Genomic DNA, 25,705 nt, shown 5'->3' with positions numbered 1-25,705 from the left:
ACCGTGAAACGGGGTGGGACCCGATAATCCTTCCCGTCCATTTGTGCGACCTGACTCCAAGGACCCCCAGCAAAAAAGAACTTTCTCTTCCAATTCCCACCACCACCAGTAGGGAGGTCGGTTATAGGTTTCCTGCTCTTGGTGCTAGATTGGAAGTAGTACCAGCCGGCATCTTTGGGGCTGCTCTTTAGCTGATACAGGTGCTTCACCTCATCAACCTTGGGCTCGCTTTGGCAACATCTGTCCCACAATATGAACAGACCAGAGAGCACTCTCCACCCATTGGGATTCAGCTGACCAGGAGCTAGATTTAGCCCGTTAAGTATCCGGACAAAGTAAGGTTGCAAGGGACACCTCAGCCCGTACTTAAAGCTGTCCAGATACAGGGTAACATATCCCCTAGGAGGCCGGCTGGGGGCATCCTTCTTTCCCGGGACCTTGAGAGGTATCTCGCCAGGAATGCTATACCTCAGCCGGAGGTCCTCGAGCTCATCAAACGTGGTCGTGCACGTCATGTAATCAATAGCATAATCCCGCGATAGGGCTCTACCTCCTATTGTACTCCTCCCCTCTGGTCGCGGCGCTCCTGATGGGGACGCCTCACCAGAATCATCTCCTCGACCCTCACTCAAAGTATCCTCGGAGTCGGAAGATCCATCCTCACCATTACTCCCGCTCGTAGAGGTCGTTTGGGGAGACATGCTTCTAGCACTAGTCCTGACACTAGACCTAATAGGCTCTAAGGGGACCTCGGGGTCAAAGGCGGGATCGGTGAGCAGACTAGGCAGGAAGTCCAATTCGTCGTCATCAACCTCAATGACCTTCTCTTTGCCTTTCGACATTCCCTAAACTCTAACCACAACACCACCAACTACTACCCAAACGAAAGAAAAAAGAAGTTATCTACAAACTATTCGAGACCAAGGAGAGAGAAGTAATACCTGAAGTACTGCTTCAATCGGAGAAAGGCAAGGATGGGGGCTTCGTGCCGGAACTTCTTTGCCAGAGAAACAGAGACGTAGACGGAGACGGAGTGAATGGTGAATATGCCGTTCGAGAGGATTTGGCTTTCCAAATGAGGACGGACTCTTGGGTTGCCAGCATATAACTGCGCCGAATCCCAAGGGCCTCATAACCGTCGGTTTGAAATTCAAATGTGTTTGGGAGAGATACTGTTTGGGATAAATATGTCGACGAGACCAGGAATGACGAGCAGATATCTGATGGCAGAGTCCTGCGAACCGGTGTGTTCCGTAAAAGCCTGGTGCGCGGAGGAACAGGAGCAGAAATATCCTGCTCGTCCACGATGTTGTCATCCGCGAGGCCAATTCCCTATAAGAGATATACGGCCATTCCGGCTAGAGGTCGATAGGCGAGGAGACCCGGTCGACGGCAGTTGGCAAGACATGCTCTCCAGCCCGAGAATCTAGGCACGACAGCCACGCTTTCCCCTGAACCGTGGCGTAACACGCAAGGTCTCACAGGACCACGACAGCCACGCTTTCCCCTGAACCGTGGCGTAACACGCAAGGTCTCACAGGACCACGACAACCACGCTTTCCCCTGAACCGTGGCGTAACACGCAAGATCTCACAGAACCACGACAGCCACGCTTTCCCCTGAACCATGGCGTAACACGCAAGATCCCCCGTTTGCCCATAACGCAGCAGTCAGAGGCCCAGACCGTCTCGAAAAAAGCGGAAAACTGGGATTCAGAGGAAGCCTATAAAAAGGTAGCCAACGAAGGTAAAAGGGTTAGCATTTTTGAGATAAAAGGAAAAAACCACAAAAAAGCCATAAGACCTGTGGCAAGCGTTCCCCGAACCTTGATATCTGACTTGAGCGTCGGAGGGTTTGCGCCGGGAGAACAACCGGCGTACTCTGACTTGTCTGTGTGTGCAGGGATATCTGGAGAAGAAGCATTACTAGGAGACCTCCTGGTCGTGGGGAAGTTGATCGAGCAGAGATCCTGGTCGTAGAACGAGGAGAACCGGAATCTCGCATCAACACAAATGGAGGGGGGGATTTCTGCCACGTCACCTCGTCCGCAATTAAATGCGACATGACTCTTGGCAGCCTTTTCCAATCCCACGCGAGCGAGTGCTGTCGAGTTTCCACTGCTGGTCCACTACATTACCCAACACCAGAAACTGGGGGACCGGTGTTTGGGAGAGATACTGTTTGGGATAAATATGTCGACGAGACCAGGAATGACGAGCAGATATGACGAGCAGATATCTGATGGCAGAGTCCTGCGAACCGGTGTGTTCCGTAAAAGCCTGGTGCGCGGAGGAACAGGAGCAGAAATATCCTGCTCGTCCACGATGTTGTCATCCGCGAGGCCAATTCCCTATAAGAGGTATACGGCCATTCCGGCTAGAGGTCGATAGGCGAGGAGACCCGATTGATGGCAGTTGGCAAGACATGCTCTCCAGCCCGAGAATCTAGGCACGACAGTCACGCTTTCCCCTGAACCGTGGCATAACACGCAAGGTCTCACAGGACCACGGCAGCCACGCTTTCCCCTGAACCGTGGCGTAACACGCAAGGTCTCACAGGACCACGACAGCCACGCTTTCCCCTAAACCGTGGCGTAACACGCAAGATCTCACAGAACCACGACAGCCACGCTTTCCCCTGAACCATGGCGTAACACGCAAGATCCCCCGTTTGCCCATAACGCAGCAGTCAGAGGCCCAGACCGTCTCGAAAAAAGCGGAAAACTGGGATTCAGAGGAAGCCTATAAAAAGGTAGCCAACGAAGGTAAAAGGGTTAGCATTTTTGAGATAAAAGGAAAAAACCACGAAAAAGTCATAAGACCTGTGGCAAGCGTTCCCCGAACCTTGATATCTGACTTGAGCGTCGGAGGGTTTGCGCCGGGAGAACAACCGGCGTACTCTGACTTGTCTGTGTGTGCAGGGATCTCTGGAGAAGAAGCATTACTAGGAGACCTCCTGGTCGTGGGGAAGTTGATCGAGCAGAGATCCTGGTCGTAGAACGAGGAGAACCGGAATCTCGCATCAACAAGTTCGTTCCAAGACTATCCATTCTATTTTTCAAGCTTTTACAACTCCACTAAATTAATAAATTAATAATACTCACACATTACAGCATTAGTCTTTCATATACACACAAACAGACACCGAATACATTAACGCTATAACATTCGCTCATCTCCTTTGGAAGTTTAGCTTTCCAATGAAGTATGCAAAAAGAAAAGCAAATACAATGGGGAAGATTAGAAGCACAATACCTACAACATATAAAATATCATGATCAAAGTCAAAGTAATCATTTAAGACGGTGGGTAGCTACTTTCACTAAATGCTAATATTTCTTCGTCAATATCTTCGCGTCGAGAAGTTAACATCCCATTTATTGCCCAAGACGTGGGAAAAAAGTAATACACCCGTATCCACCACTTTGGAAGTCACTGCAAGGACAAACAACAATACCATCAGCTGTTAGAGAATAATAAGAATATGGAGGCAAAGAACAAATAAAATTTTTTAGGATTTGAGACGTGTTTGCACACTTTCCTTTAAGGTTTTATTTGCTCTCATCAATCTTGGTTTGCTATAGAGTTTTTCTTGACAAATTACCTCCAAGATATATCAAATCCTGAATACAATCTCTAGTAAAAAAGATTGTATTTCCAGAACATATATGAAACCTACAAAATCTGATAATCAATCTAATTGTGTGTCTTTCTTTAATGAAGAAGATGTTTATTTAAAAGAATACAACCATTAGAAATGGTACTTCTTCGAAGACACTCTTTTGGTTTGAATTTGTATCGATTGACAATTGAAATTTTCATTCTTGCTAACCGTTTTTCCAATTAACGCCTTTCTGGAAAATCGTTTTCTCAATAAACGGTGAACCGTTTTATTCCAGAATATCAAATATGTTACTCTCTGTAAATAAACGGTTAGCCGTTTTCTTAATAACGGTGAGCCGTTTTATCCAGAACAGCAAACATACTCTCTGGACTTAAACGGTTAGCCGTTGTCTCAATAACGGTGAGTCGTTTTATCCAGAACAGCAAACATGCTCTCTGGACTTAAACGGTTAGCCGTTTGCTCAAGAAACGACAAACCGTTTTCGTCCAGAATATCAATCCAAAAAACTTGAAAAATGTTATAATCTCTCTTACATCAGCCTCGATTGTTTTTGTTATATTCATACGGACTTTAATTTGTTCATAACTTATATTAAAATAATGTTGAATCACTTCAACTTGACATGACTAATTAGCATGAAGCAATCAAAGTTTGATGCACTTGAACAAGATAGATAGGAGCTTACTGGTTTTGGAATGTTGAACCCAAAAAATAGATTGAGCATTGAGTAGGAAGAGGAGGTCAAAATATAAGCCACTTGAACATTTGGTGACAGTGCTACCACCAGCATTCCCAAGTAGTTGAAGTATAGAAGATTACAGCGCATGCTCTAAAATGACCAGAATATCTTATATGTTGACCAATAAAAACCGATCGTAGGATATGTGATCATCACATAAATGATTGCTCGAATGAACAAGTAAGGAACCTCAACTACCACGTGCAATGTCAAAATCTCAATTACTTCAAAGAAAAAAGTAAAAGCAGTATAATGTTATGAAAATGCATTTTTTTTAAAGTATACTGAACCTGTGCAAATGAATAAGGCCATGGGGAGTACATTCCTGCAAATCTTTCTCGGTATAAGACTCTCTGCTCTGTTGCAACAAGCGGTAGAGCTCATGAGTAGTTGTTTACACCAAAAAGGAGTGCTGATATGAACAGTGCACCAACTATATTGAACCGGTCTTGCTGGTTTTTTTCTGAAAAAACAAGTAGCAGGTTATCAAAGTTGAATAATATAAATTTAGTTAAATCAACATCTTTTTCTCCTAATAGGAATTTATGACCCTAGATATCATGGTAATGCAATGTGAGAACATCAGTACAACTGTATTGACTACATTTTCTTTCCTTGCTGCCAAAACAATATACCATACAGCGGAGACATAGCACATAAAAAGGATAAGAAGGATTTTGTTTTGGCATATTGTTTTGGCATATTCTTTCGTTGCTGCCAAAACAATATACCATCAGTTCCGTTTCCAGAGGCATGTGTTGAACTGCTGCCAACCATTTTGATGCAAACGGGTAGGAAAATGGAAATCCTTTGAACAGATGGTGAACTCAATTGCTTTAACAGTTGCTTATTCTCCCTACAGTCAAAAACGCTGAAGAGTAATTTACCAGCCAAACACTGGAATCTGATTCCAGATTTTTACTCAGTGGTACCAGGTTGAGTCCCTATAGATTTGTACAAAATCAACACCAAGTTGAGTCTCTCTAGCCTTAGAAGAAACCTCCAGCATCCATGTTGTTGGATTATAATTGGCCTTAATCTTCAATACCCCAGGGATACTCTATTGCAGAAATTAAGAGAAACTATCTATCTGAGTTATCCACTTTCACACATCGGTTTTTGGTGCTGCAATGTATGTTTTAGAAGAATTAATTTGAGCGGCATGGTGAAGATACATAGTAATTCAAAAATGTTATGTGTACCTTCATGTAAGCATCCGCATCAGGATCTGGGGAAATCCCTACCAGCTTCTCTCGTTTAATGACCTCCATCAGGATCTCTTCAAGTTTAAACAACAAATTACTGGATTTGTAACAGATGGCAAGCCATGTATAGAAAAATCACCATTTCTTTGTGACCAAAGTGTGCTTACCAGCTCGATGTCCTGCACACTGACCACGTGCAAAGAAATCAATAGTTTCCTCACTGTCATCTCCGCAATATGCAGATCATCCTGGCTTACATAGTTGATGTTTTCTGAGGGACAAATTCATCCAGTATGTATCCGCTGTAAGACGCTTCCCCTGACACCTGTATTAGAGAAATCAAAAACCTAAGATGCAAGCAAATCCCAGAAAGTATAAAGAATGGAATACAAAATTAACTAAGGTCACGAAACCTTGAGAGAATGGCTAAGATTGTCAGAGAGAGCAGATAACAATGTGGTTTTGCCACACCCTGGAGGACCGAGTAATAATGTCATCCTGCAATGAGCATTGAGCAAGAGCAAAACTAAGCGAACGTATATTATATATGACTCATAAAAAATTTCAGAGGAGTGAAGTGAAGACGTTAAAAGTATCGGAATTTTTGGGTCCACCTTCCAGGATTATGATGCCATTGATATTTTTCAAAACTTTATCTTTACTTCTTGCTTTGGACCTAACAGATTAGTGAAACCCTGTGACAAACATAAATAACTTGAGAGTCAAGCTAGCTGTTTGCCAGCAACATAAGAAACCACAAAGTGACTCTGCCGATAAGTCAGAGAAGTTCATGAATACATAGACACACACACACATATATATATATACACGTACACACACACATATACAGAAAGCATGCTCTTGGTCGTGCTCCAAAGACTCGGGAGAGGCTTCCCATGAACTACTTCACATTCTGATTCAACGCCAAGACTCTTATATCTCACTTCCATCGTAGGCAACCGTACTCCAACTCTGTAAAGCACAATTAATTAATTACAAATCAGTGTGACAACTTATATGTATATCTCTCTGCTTATGTAGATATGCATAGAAGCGGAAACAAAAAGGTTTTATATAAAGTAAACCCGTCAACTCTCTTTCTAATCCTGTGCAACAATCTCAGGTTATAATTTTCAATGTGTTTGATGAGCTTCTTCATGAACATATGCGGCTTCTCGGCTCCAAGTTTGGTGATATTAGCAACTCGTTTGCCATCTCTATTTATGCATCTATTTCATCAAACAAAGCATCTATTTCATAAAAAAAAAAAAAAAAATTCTTTCTAGAAAGTCATTTACAGATTAATTACTTGTCTATTTCAATGAATTTTTTAAATTAGTGAAAGTTTCAGCTATCAGTAGTTAATGAATAACTTTTAACTTGATTTGTATAATTTTATTTGTCAGGAAAATTCTATAATACCGTAATCTGGGTTTAGCCCTATCTGAGTTTAGCATATGAAAATAACTAACAAAGAGAACAATTGATGATTTTCTTTCAAGTTTATGCTGTGATGATATAAATATAGATATAGATATAGATATATACATATACATACACACACACACACACACAAAATAAAAGGATCAGCATAACAAGAGATAATTTTCTGATGTGGCAGCTGGCATGCAGAACTTCTAGATCGTAATGTAGACAATATTTGTTTGAAGCAGATGAAGGAAATTAATTCTACTCCTATTATGTACAAGACAGCTTTGAAGCCACCCAACTCAGCAAGCTATGAAAACACCACTTGAGCCATTTGTCGAGTTGGACTGAATTGTCTATTGATTGTAAATGGGTGGTATATCCCACAAATTGTGAGACTATGTTGTATTATTAATCATACGAATTTAGGATCGTATACAGTTAAAATGTTTAGTAGTGTATTAGGAAATTATAATTTATAATAAAAGAAAAAGTTTTTTTTTTTTTTTTAAAAAAAAAAACAGAAGTCCCCAAAGCTTATAAGTCGTATGCACTGATAGAATGAAATAATAGGCAAGAATGGAAGACAAGGGTGAACAAGTCATTTCCTAGTCCTTACTCTATAGGCTAAACTCCGCTAATAGGGTGTCCTCTGCGAATTTATAGTCACAGCGACAGAGCCAGAGAGAGTGTGTGGAGTGGATGGGCATGGCATCAGCATCAGCGCCTCTCTCGTTCTCCTCTTCACTCCTTCCCTCTCCTCTCCCTCACCCTCACGACACGAAGACCAAAAAACACAGAGCCCAAGTTCCAAACTTTAACCTCATTCATTGCTCGGTAACTAGTACAAACAAACACACTTCATTTTCTTCAGAATCAGCGGTGGCTGCCAAAAAGAGACTCTGGAAAAAAGGAGAGTACCCTGGAGTATCAGAGACATCGATACCTGGGTACCGTTCGAAGAGAACTCCCATTAAGAATCTCAAGAAGAAACTGGAGCGCAAAGCCAAAGCCAAGGCTTGGGTCAACACCGTTGCTGAAACCTTTTCTGATCATGTTCTCAAGAAACAGTGGTTTCAAGCCCTCCAGGTTAGCAATTTCAATTCAATTCTTTTTTCTTTTTTCTTTTTTCTTTTTTTCATATTTCGTTTCTGGGTTTTTGATTTGCTAAATAAATGCTCCAACAAATGACTCTTGAAGAGTTACAAATCTTTCTCACTGTAGCCTTTTAGTGATACTTAAAACAACAATAATTGAGTGGTGCTGTCATTATTGGTATGGATTAGGTGTTTGAGATGCTAAAGGAGCAACCTTTTTATCAACCAAAAGAGGGCACTTATATGAAGCTCCTTGTTCTGCTTGGAAAATCTGGGCAACCGGAGCTTGCCCTTAAGGTCTTTAATGAAATGGTCGAAGAAGGAATAGAGCCCACCCCTGAACTTTACACGGCACTGCTTGCTGCTTATTGTCGGAACAGCCTTATTGATGAGGCTTTTGCTACACTTAATCAAATGAAAACTCTACCTAATTGTCAGCCGGATGTTTATACCTATAGTACTTTGATTAAGGCTTGTGTTGATGCTTTGCGTTTTGAGTTGATTGAGACATTGTATCAAGATATGGATGAAAGATTGGTAACTCCAAATACAGTGACACAGAACATTGTGTTAGGTGGGTATGGAAAGGCAGGAATGTTTGATCAAATGGAAAGAGTGCTCTCAGGGATGTTGGAGAGTGCAACTTGCAAACCTGATGTTTGGACGATGAATACTATCCTTAGTGTGTTTGCTAACAAGGGTCAGGTTGATATGATGGAGCGTTGGTATGAAAAGTTTCGTAACTTTGGTATTGACCCTGAAACGAGGACATTTAATATATTGATTGGTGCTTATGGGAAGAAAAGGATGTATGATAAGATGTCATCTGTGATGGAATACATGCGTAAGCTTCAATTTCCATGGACGTCTTCAACTTATAACAATGTGATTGAGGCTTTTTCAGACATGGGAGATGCAAAACACATGGAGTACACATTTGAACAGATGCATGCTGAGGGCATGAAAGCAGACACCAAGACTTTTTGTTGTCTAATTAATGGATATGCTAATGCAGGGCTCTTCCATAAAGTTATTAGCAGTGTTAGGTTAGCTTCAAAGCTTCAGATAGCAGAGAACGTTTCCTTTTACAATGCGGTTATATCAGCATGCATAAAGGCAGATGATTTAATGGAGATGGAGAGGGTTTGTAAAAGAATGAAAGAGAAGCATTGTCGACCAGACTCTGAAACTTTCTCTATCATGATGGAGGCATATGCAAAGGAAGGTATGAATGACAAGGTCTATGCTTTGGAACAAGAAAAAATGCAGATGCTTTCGGAGGCATCGGGCCACCGGCAACAAAATATTTGATTGAGGATGCGGAGCCACTGCAAGTGCTATAAAGTTCGACTTTTCTAAGTTTGAGACAGGCCGTACGAGCGGAATCACTGATCAATGAGGAAAGAAAAGGCACATTGCTGGTTTATCTACATGGCTCAAAGTAAAACTGCTGCAACAATTCTTTTCAAATCTTTTATTGCTTTGTGGGGAAGTATTTGGATGCGTTCATTGTACATGTACAGAGTTGATGTAGCTATAGAACTGGTTGGTGCATATTTATGCAAATTTGGGGATTTCTTTTTGTTGTCTGATATGCTACAATCTCGACTATTCTATAATGTGTGAAGCAGCGATAGAGTTAATTGTATATCTTTTGCTTTTTGCTGCTATGCCAGCTTATTGTTACTATTTTATTTTACGTGACATGACCAACTCCATTATTGCTGTTTTGGTTTTGTCCAAAAAATTTCGATTCTTCGATGCTTTGGTTCTTTAGAAAATTGACAAACTCATGAAATTTATAAACTTTCTGCATCAATATATTCAGGAAAAAATGAAAACGTTAATTTCATATGTGAAGGAATTGTGATAAAGATTAGTTATACAACTTACTCCGAATCCGTGCTAATGAGTAAAGTAATCCACAAACCATAAGCACAAAATTATACAATTTTTCTTCAGAAGCTAGGTTTGTCGCAACCATTGCCACATTCTAATTTTGGTGCTTTCTTAGTAGTAGTGATTCAAATGTCATTCTTAAGCATCAAGTTTGTATATTCAATCAAAGCTCTACAACATATGTAACATTTTCTTAGTAAACAATTCTCAGAAGAAGAAAAAAATAGACCCATATTTTTCACACTTGTTGAAGACATTTATTAGTAATTATAAGAAAAAAGAATAATATTTGAATAACTCAGGTCCATGTTCGATCAAGTTGAAAAATGGAACTAATAAATGGTAGAACAATATATTCGTTTCTAAAATCATAAACAAATGATTACAAGCAATGAGTGAACGCTTAAAGTTATGGCATCAGGTGAGGGGCCTTACACGTAAACGACACCTCCAAAGAACCAACCAGAAAGGCCATGGAAATGGGAAAAGGATGAGGAGATTTTTGTTAGAAATGAAGTGGATGAAAAATGGCGACATAAGCAATTTGTAGAAACATCTATACACTAATTGGCAAATGATCACTTTTCGAAGATGTGGTTGAATAGGACAATGTGGGGGCCAAAGATTACCAATCTTCACTGGCGATTGCCACTTATTCTCCATCGGGTCAGACTCTATCTTCTTTGCCAAATCATCACTTTGATGTACAAAGAAATAATTGATTAATTCAAGATACAAGCAGTGAATATTCGACTCCATAATAAATGATAAAGAACTGTGCAAGCAACTCAAAGTTTGAAACTAATTCCCACTATAATGAGTCGAGAAGTTTACTTGTAGCATATATGCATGTTCGTTGCTTGCTTGTTATTGTATATCGTAACGTGATTGATCATTAATACTTTCTTCAGACATAATTCTGCAGTTACAGTTTTTAGCTTTTAGATGAAAAGTAAAAGAAAGAAGAATATTAAAAAAAAAAAAAAAACCATTCTAAACGATATACTCTTAATAATACATCAAAGTTTTATGTGAAAAATCATTTCTAATAAGTATGCACCGCCAGCCAATGATAGTAATGAAAAATACTGCAAAAACAGCATTGTAATAGAAATTAGCATTGTTCTAGTCTGTCTAGCCATTTGGCAAACACCATGATTATGTCTCAGAAGGTTAATGTTAAAGCACTTTCAAAAGATCTTTTTTTTATCGTTCGTTAGAGCATCTTCTACCTTAAAATGAACGCCAAGTTTGCTTTAATTCACACGTGTTTAAATAAAGAATTATTCTAGATATTATTGTAGTTCATGTGAGCATGTAGAAATGTAGAAAACATTGTCCTTATTTGTTATTTCATTATTTGACAAAATTTGGGGACATGGGTGTAGTTTTTATTGTTATTTCTTGCTTGCTGCCATGAGTACGTAGCCACCGTGGACAAATAATACCTTGATGATGTTGTTTTGGTGAGAATTTTGTGTTTGAGATATAAAATTGAAGGATTGAGATTTTGTTATAACTTTTTTCTTGTGGTCTCACGAGTGAAGTCGGGGTGACAGATGTTTAATGGACAATGTTATTTACACTTTAAAATATACTTTAAACACTTATAATTTATAATAAAAAATTTATATCACAAAAAATACTCATAAAATAATTTACCATAAAGAATAATGCGTTATAATTAATTTAATATTTATACTCTTGACACTGGCGTTGGACACTATAAATATCTTTCATCTTTGATATCAATCCAACTTTCATTGTATATATAATTGAAATGAGCTATCCTTAACACATATACAGTACTTATTTTTCCTCTGAATTTCTAAATCCATACAAATAAGCAGGACTTCTAGCGCTTCATATGAAGGAGGAGGAAACAAAAAAAGAGGGCAAGAGAAAAAAGTCCAGCATGCTGCCTGCAGGAACTAATAAGTATAATAACTACCTTAACTAGACCCATACTTGAGCAATTCCCACCTGAATGGCCGGAAAATATAAAGAACTTCGGGTGAGCTTTTGAAGAGCAGTGCCACGCAAACACAGACAGCTGCAATGGCCACCATTGAGAGCATTGCAGGCCTGTATACCAGTGATGATCTCATGTTTCTATAAGCCACCTTCTGTTCACATAACCTGCATTGCTGCTGCGTCACTTTGGTCATGATCTTTTCAGTCTGCAAGCTGAGAACTCGAGATGATTTATTCCCGTTCGACGGTTTCTGCTTGGAATCCCAGTCAACAATGCTACCAGGTATATCTAGGATCACACGCCCACTTTCTGATGATTTCTTGTTGATTTTCCTTTGCACTAGATGGATATATGAGTGGTGGGCTCGCAGACTTGCATAATCATTTGGGGTCAAACCTGTGCTGTCTTGGGCACTCTTCCAAGCTTCTATCCCCACCTGAACAAGAACATTCATATAAGCACTATTGAAGAGGCCCAAACATGGAAAAATAAGAAGAAATTATGCAAAACCACAAATTCAATCAGAGATTCAGAAAGAGACAGAATGATACCGATCCAGGATCATCAGTTAAGGCATCCAACACATTCTCTGCATCATCCCTACATGCTGCAACATGAAGTGGAGTCAATCCAGCCGGCCCAATAACATTGGGTTTAAATATAAAGCCGCCGCCAGCCCTGTCCACCAGTTGCTTCTGCCGAGATCCTGGTTTATCCAATACATTATCGGGGGCATAATTTAACAATAGTTCCACCATAGGCCTGCAATTTCTCCGGACTGCTTTGTGAAGGAGACCCATCTCTAATATTGCAAGCTCAGAGGAAGTATGGTCTCCTGTATCAACTGTTCCGTCAAACAGAATGCCCAGGAGTTTCTTCACTACGGCGCACCAATCATGTTCCATTGAGAATTCCAACAGCCACTTGAACCGTTTGAAAGGGAAGAAGTAGAAGTTGGGATGCAAGTGACCCAGCCTAAACTTCATGTGGCTTCTGTGAAGAAGCCAACCCATTTCATGTAAAAAGTCCAGCGCTTGATTCTTAACTTCTGTCTTCTCAGCAATCTTCTGGAAGTCGTCAGAAATCTCAGCAGCCTCAATTGCACTCTCAAGCATGCAAATCTCAGAACACACTTCTTGCTCTGCAACTATAAATGGAACAAAGCTGCTGCTGAGACCATGATCTTCAACCTGATAGAATCAAATGACAAAAACCTCACGTCAGACATATAAAAGGGGATATAGACAAGAATGGAAGATGAATAAACAATGATTTTCTAGTACCCAACCCCACTAGCCTTTTCTCTATTAGCCATCAGTCGATATCCTATTCAGATGTTGGAAACGAAATACATTAGTTTAAAAGAGCACAATGGCACGTGATGAACAAAGACTGGATAATTAATCTCTGTATTCTACAACTTTGAATTCATGCTAACACCATACAAGGACTTCGGTTCATAATGAGAAACACCAGAAGATGCACAAACCTCAATGAATCCTCTTCCAAAGACATTTGGTATAGAGCAAGGGAAGCTGAGGCACTGGAGCTCATCATTCTCATTAACAGTATCAGCACCACCCATCAAGTCATAACATGTTTCCTGGACCAGATAACTTCCTTCTATGGCACAGAGTAACCTGAAATCAGAATATACTAAGACTTTTTAATTTTGAAGCAAATGGAATAGTTTCAAGAGTATTCCATTATACTAATTTTAGAGAAAAAGAAAGACACTGAAACATGAGATGCTATTGTCTCCTATTCTACTCGGTACAACAACAGAAGTTAATAAAATGGTGCATCCACAGAAGATGAAGATCACCTCGTGGTAGACCGAGAAAGATTGAAGCCTTTAACTACAAATTTAACTCTCTCTGACACAGGTACAGCAATTGGCTTGATGCTTGAGATCCTGCAACTTTTATGGCTTTTAAGAAGTAAAGGTGTGTCTAAAACAACCTGACCTGCAGCACAGATGTAAAAATGAACAAAATGTTGTCTTATACTTGCAGTACCACAGCAGAATTCTAAGTTTTCCCAGCTCAACATGAAAGGGGATTTCTTTAAAGCTCTTTCATCCCCCACGCACATGCGTGCTTAGATAGACAGATAGATTGAGAGAGACAGAGAGAGAGAGCAAACCATTATATATAAATGCCACAGAATGCTGCACCCTAGCATATAACCATCCTGTTCTCCAAAAAGAGTCATCAGAACCTTCAAGAAGCCTCCTCAAACTGGAGCCCAAATCACAACAAAGCTGTAAACAAAAGCAGTTAGAAAAACTAGTTGTCCTTTCTCTAAACAAGAATCATCAAATCACTCTTTCAGGAACTATATAGCAGCATACCTCCTCCCAAGTGGGTTTACCCAGGCGAAGATATATTGTTAGTACAATACAGCCAGGCCTTATATAGCTCTCAATGTCTGTAGGACTGTGGGATAACCAATCAAGGATCTGAAAATAGAACATGTTCTACCAATTTTAGTTATCTATCAGGAAAACTATCAAATAGAATTTTGCAGGCGAACAAGAACCTAGAAAATACCTGTCTTCGTAATACAAGAGGGAAATCATTTGGGTCTTTCCCAAAGAGCTTGAAGACAATCCGGTCTGTACGACTCTGTAAAATGAAAAAAGAGAGAGTGGTCAAGAGAAACAATCATTTGAGGCCTAGGTAATGATCATGGATACTTGTACCGAAGCATGCTTTATCACTATTGTCTCATTTAGAGTGCAACAGAACCAAGAACTTCAAACAATACTCCGGAATGACATTGTTGATACAAAATACAAAATATTAAAGAATCAATGTAGAGCTGAGTTTGAGCCATAAACAGTGGTCACCCCTGAAATGGAAATTCCATAAACTTGAGCATTCTGCTTGCCTCCTCAATATCCCATTTCAATTAAAAGGTAAAAGCGACGATATGCAACTGTAATAAATAATGTACCTGAGCCTCTCCACTGGAACTAGATTGTGACTGGCTAGAAGTTGAATCTGAGTTAGCACTAGCCTGGGGGGGACTTGACTTGTTAGAGCCCGGATGTAACCATAAAGGGGAATAAAGAGATACAGGGCATGGGTTTACAGGGGCATGAGATAACTCTAGATTCTCAACACGTTCTTGTGAATCATCATAGACATTATTCAAATCAATATTACTCATCTTGCTCCTCCCAAACGTAGCTTCTGGTTCATTTGCTTTGGCTGAAAAGCTGCTTCTTGACGGAAACATCTCTATGGACTGGCTAGCTGATAGAGGTTGTACTCTTCCACTATGAGCATCATTGGTAGATATTTTTTTCTGCAATAAATCAGAAGCAGGTACAGTCCCACATTGGCCCACAGATCTCATTGGTTCTGAGAATCCAATGCGATTATCCGTCATACAGGCTGAAGTAGAGGGCCTAGAAGGTTCAGGACCAGTTGAAACCAGATCCGGTACCTTTTCAACATTCCCATTAGACGGTCCAGCATTCAGCAAGCCTTGGGATCCTTGCAACAACCCAGATAAGTTTCTTACATTGCTGGTACCAACTACACCAGCTAGGTTCCTGAACAGATGAGAAAGGAGATCCTGATCCTTTGTTTGATCAGAATTATTTGCTGCAATTCATAGAAGGAAAAATCTGCGCAGTCAAAATATATATGCTACCAATGACAGCTGAAGCGGAAAGTGTTTGAGGAAAAGGTACACATTGATGAACAGACAAAAAGGTAAAATGAGATTAAATGTTAGCACTATTACATGATTACAGGAATTTATAATATGAATTACCCTTCCAACCGTCCTAGATCATATGGTATAGATTTGCCTAAAGATTAAGATAATAATCATTGGAGGAAACGGTGCACTATCAGATTACAGAGAAGTTGGCTGATCTATGGAAGTTATTATTGATTGAGGAAGATCAACAAAATGAACAATCCACATCAGGAAGCAAATAATTTAGAATATTCCTAAGACTAGGCCACAATCTTCAATAAACTGCCATCAACAAAACAAAAGATGCGATCCTGACAGAAGACTACATATTGCATGGTGACTAGAATTTTAAGTGTCTATCTACAAACCAAGTACCATAGTGGATTTATGGTCCTTGAATATGTAAGATTTCTATGATAAATTTATGAATTCCAAAGTTTAACCATTATAGTCATTTTAAGATTTTGTATAACCTAATTAAAACAGTAGCCTTCTCTAAATTTCTGCACATGAGAATCAGTCAAAAACTCATACAGCATCTTCTGACACAAGGGTAATGGGGTGTAACTTGGCAAACCATGTGCTAGCAGTCCTCAATAATTTCATATGTAATCATAAGTGCAGAATAACACAATAGCAGTGATACCATCTACGCAACCTATTTCTGTCATCTTAGTGAAGCAGAAAAGTAAGAATCAGCAGATTAGATACTTACAGTGCATGTTTGAAAGTATCCTCAGCAGACTAATCAATAAATAGCTACTGCTCCTTTCATCATTCAGGGAGCCCCCATTGACAACATTATCAGGATGTGTTTTCCTTCTTCGTTTATTATGGCCAGCCAACCGCCTCCGGCAACTTCTCTTCCCTTCATCAAACTCTTGAAGAACATGAAACCTGCCCATAAGTATAACCAAGTTGCATCTAACTGGAGAAAACTAAAAAAAATCCTTCTCTATCACAACAATCAACACTGAATTACTCAAATTTAAACAACATTAACAAATTATTACAGGTCGACAGAACTAATTTTGTTTGTTTTAACTCAGTGAGGATGTGCACAAGAAAGCAACTACTGATTTTAACCACGGTTGATTATTCACAAAAATTATGGACTTCCTTATTCATTTATCCAAACAAATATGGCCAAATAAGTAACCCACTCACCTGCTACACTGCTGGCAGAATCGCTGCATAACGTTTCCCACAAGTGCTTTAGTTGCCTTTGAATGCATATCACAAACCTTATGTCGCCGGTGGTAATCCTTGGCATTGCTTAGATCAGCCCTACAATCCTCCACCTGACAAACCGCACGATTTGCAGTAGTCCCAACAATCTTAGTCTTCTTCCCACTCTTTGCATCCCCATCTGTTACAGGGTAAACCCGCCCACCAAGCTTTAAATTAAGCAACCCACCTTGGTCATTAATTAATTCGTCATCTTCAACAACCACAACCCTCCTCCTCTTCTCCATTTCCCTCTTCCCTTTCTCATTCCCAACATTATTATCCTCCGAACTAGAGGATGAACAATTCGACTGAGCCCCATTTGCCGGTATTTCAGGCCCAACGGGAAATAACTGCCGATTTCTACAATCTGATGGTGCAGAATTCAAAGGGCTAGCAGTAAAAAGATCACCATCCCATTTCCAATCATTCAAATCCCATTCCAAGGTCTTTTTACCAACTGCTTTTAAATCCGACACCACCGGCCCATAAAAATTTTGAACCTTGCCCCCAAATTTAGCCTCCATTAATTATGATTCCACAAAAAAGGGGATAAACAGATAAACCAGATTCCAATTCAACCAACACAAGCACAAATAAGAAGAAGTACAAGAAGCGAATGAAGAAGAAAAAAAAAGGGATCAAACTTGTTTCCACAAGGCAGTAGCTTAACTACTCAGAAATTTGTTACTCAACATCCAGTCCACGGCCAAGGTAACCCGCAAGGCGAAAACAGCACATCGGCACATCCATGGATCCAAACAAGAGCTGCCCACATGGCCAAAATTTCCCACTAATCAACAGAAGCAAAGACCCCAGAATTGCAATATACTTGAAAGTAGCGAAATTTTACATCATAATAAGCTCAAGACAACAACTTTGAACTCAATAACTTCAAAAGCACACAACTTTCATGCAAAATTAGTAACCAAAAGTAAAAAATTAAAAAAGAAAGAAAGAAAGAAAGAAGAATAGCCTAGAAATTGCCCAGTTAGCCAGTAGTTCAACCTTTCTGACCTGAGAGAACTGCAGAAAAATTAGAGAGGAGAGAAACAGAAGGAGGAAAGCTAGGGAAATTTAGGAAAAAAGTTAGGAAAGAGAAGAAGAGAGAGGGTATTGAAATTTAATATTTTTTTAAAAATAAATGCGGTTTTAGTGGAGAAAGAAAAAGAGCAGTGTCGGAAGAAGTAAGTGTAGTACATAACATACAATACAAAACAGTAGGCGGCACAATACAATCCAATCCAATCCAATACAATACACTTTTTCTTTTTCTTTTTTCTTTTTTCAAAAGAAATTTGGTGGTTTTTCGTTTTATTATTATTTATTTGATTGACGCGAAGCAAACTTTTGGATTTTGGATTGGAATCTAAGGCCCACCCACACACACACACACACACCGTGTCCCTCGCACTCAGTCTCGAGCCTCCTTCTCTCTCTCCCTCTCTCTCTAGAAAGAGCGCACACACACATGACACACCGTGACTTTGTTACTATCATTGTGAAAGCCGAAATAGGTGGTGAGTTTATAATACGTGTTAAATTGTCATTGGCAGGAATCCTTAACTGTTTGTTGCGGTTAAACTGTTGGATGTCTCACCGCGTCACTTCTGCTACCTGTCAGGCTGTCCCGCCCCTCTACGACGAGAAGAAGAAGAACGAGTTTCACTTTTTCAGTTTTCACATTTTAAGTTCACACCTTTTTTTCTTTTTTTCTTTTTTTTTTTCGGTTAAAATTTAAAAAAAGTGGTACACTGCATCTCACACGTTCCCAACAGAAACAGATTTGGATGCCACTCCTTTCACGTCGTTTGCCTCACAACAAAGTCTATATCACTTTTTGTTTTCAAAAGAAAATCAGTGATTATTATTATTTAGTTAGTACATGACATGCATTGAATGGTGATCGTATGCGAGCTGGTAAAATCGGTCATTCCATGTGAATAGGATATAAATAAATGTGCATAAATAAGTAAAATTTGATATTATTATTAAATGAATTGAATACAAGTTTGACATAATTTTTTATTGTATTAGAGGTTAATATTCTTGACTTATTTATTTGATTAATAACATAATTATATTTTTTTATTTTAAATTAGTAACTGTTTGTTATGACTTTATTTAATAATCATAAATACTTATTTAATCTCTTAATCTCTTATTATATTTTTTGTTGGTATTTCGTTGTTTTTTTAATAGACCTTTTGAAACTTAAATAAATTATTTTGTCTCTACTAACAAAAGTTTAAATTTTGGACTTTTGAGAGTACATGTTGAAATTTTTTTTAAAATGTTAAAATATCTCTACTTATTTGACAATTTTATTTTATTTTTTTTTCATAACATAATTTTAAAAAACTTGCCTATTAAAGTAATTTCATAAATTTTTAATAAAAACTCTTATTGACAACCAAACAACTAATTTTTTTTTTAGTAAAAACTCTATTTATAAAAGCTCTTCTAATAAAAACTCTACTTAAAAAATTGTACCAAACAGAGCTTTAATTTAGAGGTTCTTATTATCAAAACTCAACTATTAGACATGATTTTCTCTCCTTTTTTTTAGAAAAATTAACATATACACTGTTTCTTTCATAAAATTTTTATATATATTTAGAACGTCAATAGTATAAATGTGTAATATTTGGTGTGTGAGTGTCAATAGTGTACAAATATTTTATATAAATTTTGTTAAATATACAAACACTAAGTGGATTATTGGGTAATTGTTTATTTTTCGTATCAGGTTAGGGTTTCAAAATTTTGACCCAATTATTAAATGGGTCGTGTTTGGGTTGACCTAAATTTAACTCGACACGAACATGACTTGATGACCCATTGTGCTAACTGTAATTGTATGAACATATTTTTAACTTAAGAAAAGATTAAAAAAAAGAAGAAGAAGAAGAAGCTAAATTAGTTTAAAAGATAAAATACAAATACTCGCTTATTCTTTGGCCGCAACGAACATTTGCTAATTAAGTGTCTTATAAATTTGTAGTTATATATTTAATAGTTTATGGTTTCATTTTCATAGCTGAATTTACTTATGTCGGTGAATATAACAGTGAGCTACTACTAAAGCACAACTGACTCAAATAGAAAATATAAACAAAAGTGATGAGTGTGACTGCAAATATTTGCGCTGCTGTAGTTCCGCAAGACTGTAAAGTCATCATATACTCACGGCATCAATATTGAGAATTGAGAGGAGGAAGGGAGCAGGACAAGGTGATTGAGAGTATTCATAGTCATCAGTTCGGTGGAGCCCTTGTTTGTTTGATTAGAAGAAAGAAAGAGATTTTGAAGCTACCACCCTTACTTTCCTAAAACTCCCTGTGGGACAAAAAGTTTGGCCTCTCACTGCGCGACGCATTTAAGTAATTTTGTTAGCCAAACTTAAATGAATCAAGGGATTATAATTTACAAAAATCCAAACTAATTATCTTTGTGATGGTGGTCGGTCATTGACTCATTGGTCAAGGTAGAAGATTGATTACCAGAAAAAAAAAAAACGTGGGTAAATTCAGATCAGATTAATGTTGAGATTTGATTCTATTCTTGTAAATATCTTAGTCTAAAAAGAAGGAGACTATACTCAAACTAAAAGGCATTAGCTATCTGTAATACCATGTATGTATGAGGTTTCTTAATTAATTATGTTTTTTTTTGTTAAAAAAGTATAAAAGTAATTAGTTAATCACATCTTAGTCACATGTCAAAATCTTTCATTAACTAGAATCTTAATATCAATAATAATAATAATAATAATTAAATAAGAAAAAAGAATTGAGAAAGTTTTTAACTGTAATTGGGGAGTCCTTGATATATATATATATATATATATATAGCCAAATTAATCTTTACACAGACAGAGTGACAGAGATGCGAGAGTAGTGAAGCGGTGCAGTTGCATGCTTATGTCACCTCGTCCTGTACTAATTCCGTTTATGTCATTTACTGATTCCGTTTTGCCAAGGGAAGACTACATATGGAGTATGGACTGTGGCCTTATGGTTGGCGACAAGAACATATCCTGTACTACCAAAACAAGACGTGATGCCCTCCAAAATTAAAATTCTCTATCTACAAAATAGGGACCCTACTCTAATTACTATGAGTGTGTGTAGCTACACTAGTAATAAAAAGCCAAAAAAAAAAGGCTTATATTGAAAATATCCAATTCTTTTTTTTCAACCAAAAAGATGCCGCTGTTGGTAATTTTGTTTCTCTTAAATCAATGTGTCTGTCAGCTGATGGGTCAGCCATCAATATCATCATTTTTTTATTTAATTAGCTTATTTTCGATTTAGGATAGTAAATATTCCATCATTATCATGATCCATGATGATCATGGGTACAGCAGCTTCAGCAGGTCTCTTTTTGTTCGCAATGACAGTCTCGAGGCTGCAGCACTTATCCATACACCAATCATATTATACTTGGCACGGTGCGTCTCTGATAAATTGACGAGGAATTTACAAAACCTAAATGGAGATTTAGAATAGAATTAATCGTAGTACTATAACATATGATCGATCATGATGCGGTCCCTGCAGACCAAATGGTTGGGCAGCTCACGTGAATGGTGGGTGCATTGTGCAAGGATGGAGCCAAGGGCATGTCCTTCTACTTTATTTATATATAACTTCTCTTCTCTTCTCTTCTCTTCTCTTCTCTTCTCTTCTTGTTTTAATTTATTAATTTTCTCTCAAGATTTTTTGATCGGGCTAGCTAGGGCCGTCGTCGTCGTCCTCCTATTCCTATTCGGCTATCAATTAATCAACATTAACTGCTCTCCACTAACGCACACCCAGCAAGCACATGGGCGATGCCGCGATGGATGGATGCTTATACGGTCAACTTCAAACACATTGCTAGTCGCTAATGCTAAGGAATTAAAGTTGCTTCTCATCTAAACTTTAACCCTTTTGTATATATATATATATATATATTCTCCATACCATCGAGCATGCATAAATGTTAGTTCATGAACAAGTTAGTTCATCGAGCATAAATGTTTGTTCATTTTTTTTTTATATATATATTAAAATGAATATATGGGCATTGGCTTGGTCCCAATAGAAAAAAAGCAGTTGGCTGGTAATGAGGAAACGATAAAACAACAAGTGGCTCGGTTCATTCGCGATATTTTTTAGGACAAATATTATTCTTCATTTTTTAGGACAAAGCTTGGCGTCACCTTCAAACCAATTTAGTTTTTGTCGTTCCCTTTTCATTATCTTTATGAAAAAAAAAGCCATAAAGGAAACTTGGGACCAAGAATATGAAAGCTTAATTAATAGAAAGTGTTTTTTATTTCCCCCCCTTTCCATTTGACCGTAATATCCATATTAATTGCAATAGCTTTAAATACTACATCTTGAATTTTTGAATAGTGACTCCAAAATTATGACCAACTAAAATATACATATATTTATTTATTTATTGTTTACATATAATAATTGATAATTAAAATAAATATATTTTATTATTAACTTTATTTTTTATTTTGTTATCTCAATATAATTGATGATGATGGTGGTGGTGATAATCTCTTTAAAGTAATATTTGGATTTTTATAATATATAAAAGAGTTTATATATATATATATATATATATATATATATATATATATAATTAGATTAAGTATAAAAATAATTCTTAAAATCAAATTTAAAAAACTACTCATGAATGGGATGATTTTACTAAAAATAATCTTTATAAAAATTTTATAAATATCAAAATTAATTTTTTACTTTTTAAAATTACTTTTAAACTTTTCAAAAATACTCCTAAAAAATAATCCAAACGAGCCCTTAGAATTGCAGAGAATATTATAAAAACAACGTACAACGGTATATGTAATTATTAGACCTAATCAATGTCTGACAAATTAGAAAGTAGAAGGAAAAGAGAAATTCAATCATTAGAGTAAAAATTTTATTTCCTGTCCTTTTCATTCAAAACTCAACACGGTGACGGTGGTGGTGGGTTATGTATTAAAATTATATTTCCTTTGATTTTGTGTATTTTCTTCTAATATTTTTTAGGTCTACATAAGACAAAAGATGGGGTATTCATAACGAGTGGTGGTATTAACAAGAATAGAACAACTTGAATTCACTAAATCCCTCTCTGCATCCATTTTAAGAAATCAAATTATTACTAAAAATTTAAAATCTTAAAATTATTCATCACTCATCATTTTTTTTTTCCCACCTTATAATTGTATATTCTATCTTCACTCTCATATTTTGTAAACTAAATACTGGATTTCTCTCTCTTTTGAATTTATTTTTAACATTTTTTAATATATCATGATCTATGATTCATGCTTTCTATATATAAGAATTTTTTTTCTTAATATTCGTTAGCTTTTATTTTTGGTAAGAATTAATTTCTTAATATTCATTAATTTTTATGGCTGATAGAAATTTGTTAATACTCATTTCCAAACGGTGGATTTTGTTCTCATAATTAGTGATACAATTATTTACAATTAAAAAGATATATGTGAATGAATTGATGAAAATTTATGAAGTTGAGAAGAGAAAGGGAAGAAATGGTTGATTAATTAATTTTTTTTAAAAAAATATTTAGATAATAAGATTTGTAATTTAAAAAAAAAAAGGGCGTAGACTGTAGGGAGTAAATTGGTGGGCTCAAATAGCGCCACACCCCCTTTAAAATCCTAATAAAACTCTCGTTCAATAAATTGACATTTTTAACCAATCAACTTGCATCATCTTTTTGGATTTTGCTATTGATTGTTGAGGGGGAGACAAGAGCTTAGGTAAGATATGTTCTGTCTTCAGGACGCTTCTTCATTGCAAATAATAAGATCGATCGCAAAAACTTGACGAATGGAGTGTTACGATTCGTTGTGATCAAATTCTTCGATTTCTTCGTGATGTTGATCTTCATCCCTCTCAACAATATATTGTTGTCAAATCTGGTTAAGCTGCCAGTTTCTTGCTTTGAATGTGGAAGTTGTTGCTATTCTTAGTAGAATAGCAGACTGTTACACACTTCAAACGACTAAGAAGTTCACCCGCTTTCCGACTTTTAGAAGTAGAAGAAGAAGAAGAAGAAGAAGAATTTAAAAAAAAAAAAAATGGAATCCTTGTCGAGTTTAACAGTGATTTAAAAGTGAGGGTGGAAGTGGAAATGGGTGTGTTTAGACGAGAATGAGTTTTCAATGTAATTACAATGGGGTACACGTACAGGAGGGGGTTTTAAAAGGATTTTAAAGTGGCTGTGTACAGTCGTGGCTCAGCCCATTGGTCACAGGGCTAACTTTTGATGCAACAAAACATCATGAAAACAAGCTCTGGGCCAAATACCCAACGCAAAGATTCCTGCTTCCTAGTTAGGTTTGGCGGTCCGTCAAAATATCAAAGATTCAGACCAACATCGTGAAAACAAGTGGACAAATGTTTGGTCGGAATCTTGATTTTTTGAAGAACCACCAAACCTATACAAAATATTGTAGCAAAAATGATCGCCTAGTAACCATATACGTATATATAGCTGCTGTGATTTTAAAGTTAACACACTGAAATTGGAGTGTGACTTCAAGTGTCAGTGTTAGTCAATATAAAAAAGATTTTGTTAAGTTACATTTTTTGCGACTTGCATCTTAACTAAAATATGTAAAAATAATGATGTGAGTGGTGGGTCAGGTCGGTGCATGTGTAATTTTTATTTTGTTTTACTTAGAATGTAAGTTACAATAAATATAATTTAGCAAGACTCACATAAAAAAAAAGTTAGAATCTTTATTAATTTATTATGTCGATGTTCTTTATTGATTATGACGAGAGTGAGACACTGAGAGAGAGCCAAATCCAATAATAGTTATTTTACGTATATCAATTATCAAAAGAAGAACATGAAGAGAAGATCATCAATCAAATTAATTTGAGGAACAAAGCTTGTTGCTTCCTATGATGGCTTCTTAGAATGAATGAAATATCAAAGGTACATAGAATAAAAATTAATATAATAATTGTTGTGAGAAAACAACATAAAGAGTTAAAGAGTACAAACAATAAATTCAAACTAGTAATCAAAATCCAAGTGGGATGTAACAGTAATGTAATTGATAATTTCCACTACATGCGCCAGCTAATTCCAGCACAAACATACTACACTACTAGTACGAATATTCATTGCTGCTTTTCGAGTAGGCATAAGATTTATTGTCATGATCCAACCCAGATCTGGCAAAATATTGTCCGTTTTGGGCCTTAACAAGGCCCGCACGGATTTGTTCTTGGAGCGTCCATACACCCCAAAACGCGTCTTGTCAATTAAGGTGTGGATCACCCCTTATAAACCCAGCATCTCTCCAGTGCTTTGCCGATGTGGGATTCGCCCCCCTTGGGGACTCAGCGTCCTCGCTGAGGTTTGCCCCACCATTGTCAATTAAGGTGTGGATCACCCCTTATAAATTCAGCATCTCTCTCGTGCTTTGCCGATGTGGGATTCGCCCCCCTTGGGGACTCAGCGTCCTCGCTGAGGTTTGCCCCACCATCGCTCAAGAGGACACGCGGAGCCGCTCTGATACCATAATGTCATGACCCAACCCAGACCTAACCAGATATTGTCCGCTTTGGGCCTTAACAAGGCCAGCACGGATTTGTTATTGGGGCGCCCATACACCCCAAAATGCGTCTTGCCAATTAAAGTATGGATCACCCCTTATAAACCCAGCATCTCTCCCGTGCTTTACCGATGTGGGATTCACCTAGGGTGTTACATTTATCTATTCATTAATATGCATGCATGG

At 37.5% G+C, this 25,705-nt stretch overlaps 3 protein-coding genes across 5 annotated transcripts; 1 reads left to right on the top strand and 2 right to left on the bottom strand.

The window, feature by feature from the left end:
- Positions 1–4,743: 4,743 nt before the first annotated feature.
- On the bottom strand, positions 4,744–6,518 carry LOC18031804 (ABC transporter G family member 41). Its single transcript, XM_024179699.1, has 6 exons — positions 6,417–6,518; positions 5,826–5,893; positions 5,566–5,665; positions 5,296–5,423; positions 5,095–5,219; positions 4,744–4,826 (listed from the first exon to the last, which is right to left on the bottom strand). The coding sequence occupies exons 1-6, from the start codon at positions 6,516–6,518 to the stop codon at positions 4,744–4,746; spliced, it is 606 nt and encodes a 201-aa protein (XP_024035467.1).
- Positions 6,519–7,602: 1,084 nt separating this feature from the next.
- On the top strand, positions 7,603–9,764 carry LOC18031522 (pentatricopeptide repeat-containing protein At3g06430, chloroplastic). Its single transcript, XM_006419193.2, has 2 exons — positions 7,603–8,085; positions 8,283–9,764. Exons 1-2 carry the CDS (start codon positions 7,699–7,701, stop codon positions 9,402–9,404), a joined length of 1,509 nt encoding a protein of 502 aa, XP_006419256.1. The 5' UTR covers positions 7,603–7,698; the 3' UTR covers positions 9,405–9,764.
- A 1,949-nt stretch (positions 9,765–11,713) lies between these two features.
- Positions 11,714–18,067, bottom strand: LOC18031274 (squamosa promoter-binding-like protein 1). 3 transcript variants are annotated; one of them, XM_024190518.1, is made up of 11 exons: positions 17,926–18,062; positions 16,849–17,676; positions 16,397–16,578; positions 14,926–15,581; positions 14,520–14,594; positions 14,321–14,428; positions 14,113–14,230; positions 13,793–13,934; positions 13,457–13,607; positions 12,519–13,157; positions 11,714–12,403 (listed from the first exon to the last, which is right to left on the bottom strand). In XM_024190518.1, exons 2-11 carry the CDS (start codon positions 17,433–17,435, stop codon positions 11,945–11,947), a joined length of 3,117 nt encoding a protein of 1,038 aa, XP_024046286.1. In that variant the 5' UTR covers positions 17,436–17,676; positions 17,926–18,062; the 3' UTR covers positions 11,714–11,944. The 3 variants fall into 3 exon arrangements, with proteins under 3 accessions (XP_024046286.1, XP_024046292.1, XP_006419254.1); XM_024190524.1 differs by lacking the exon at positions 17,926–18,062 and having other exon boundaries at positions 16,397–16,561; positions 16,849–17,045; XM_006419191.2 differs by having other exon boundaries at positions 12,246–12,403; positions 12,509–13,157; positions 16,849–18,067.
- Between the last annotated feature and the right edge of the window lie 7,638 nt (positions 18,068–25,705).

This window comes from Citrus clementina, unplaced genomic scaffold, assembly GCF_000493195.1.
Source record: "Citrus clementina cultivar Clemenules unplaced genomic scaffold, Citrus_clementina_v1.0 scaffold_9, whole genome shotgun sequence".
Lineage (NCBI taxonomy): Eukaryota > Viridiplantae > Streptophyta > Magnoliopsida > Sapindales > Rutaceae > Citrus > Citrus x clementina.
The sequence above is the reverse complement of the archived record's forward strand: the minus strand, read 5'-3'. Positions and strand labels throughout refer to the sequence as shown.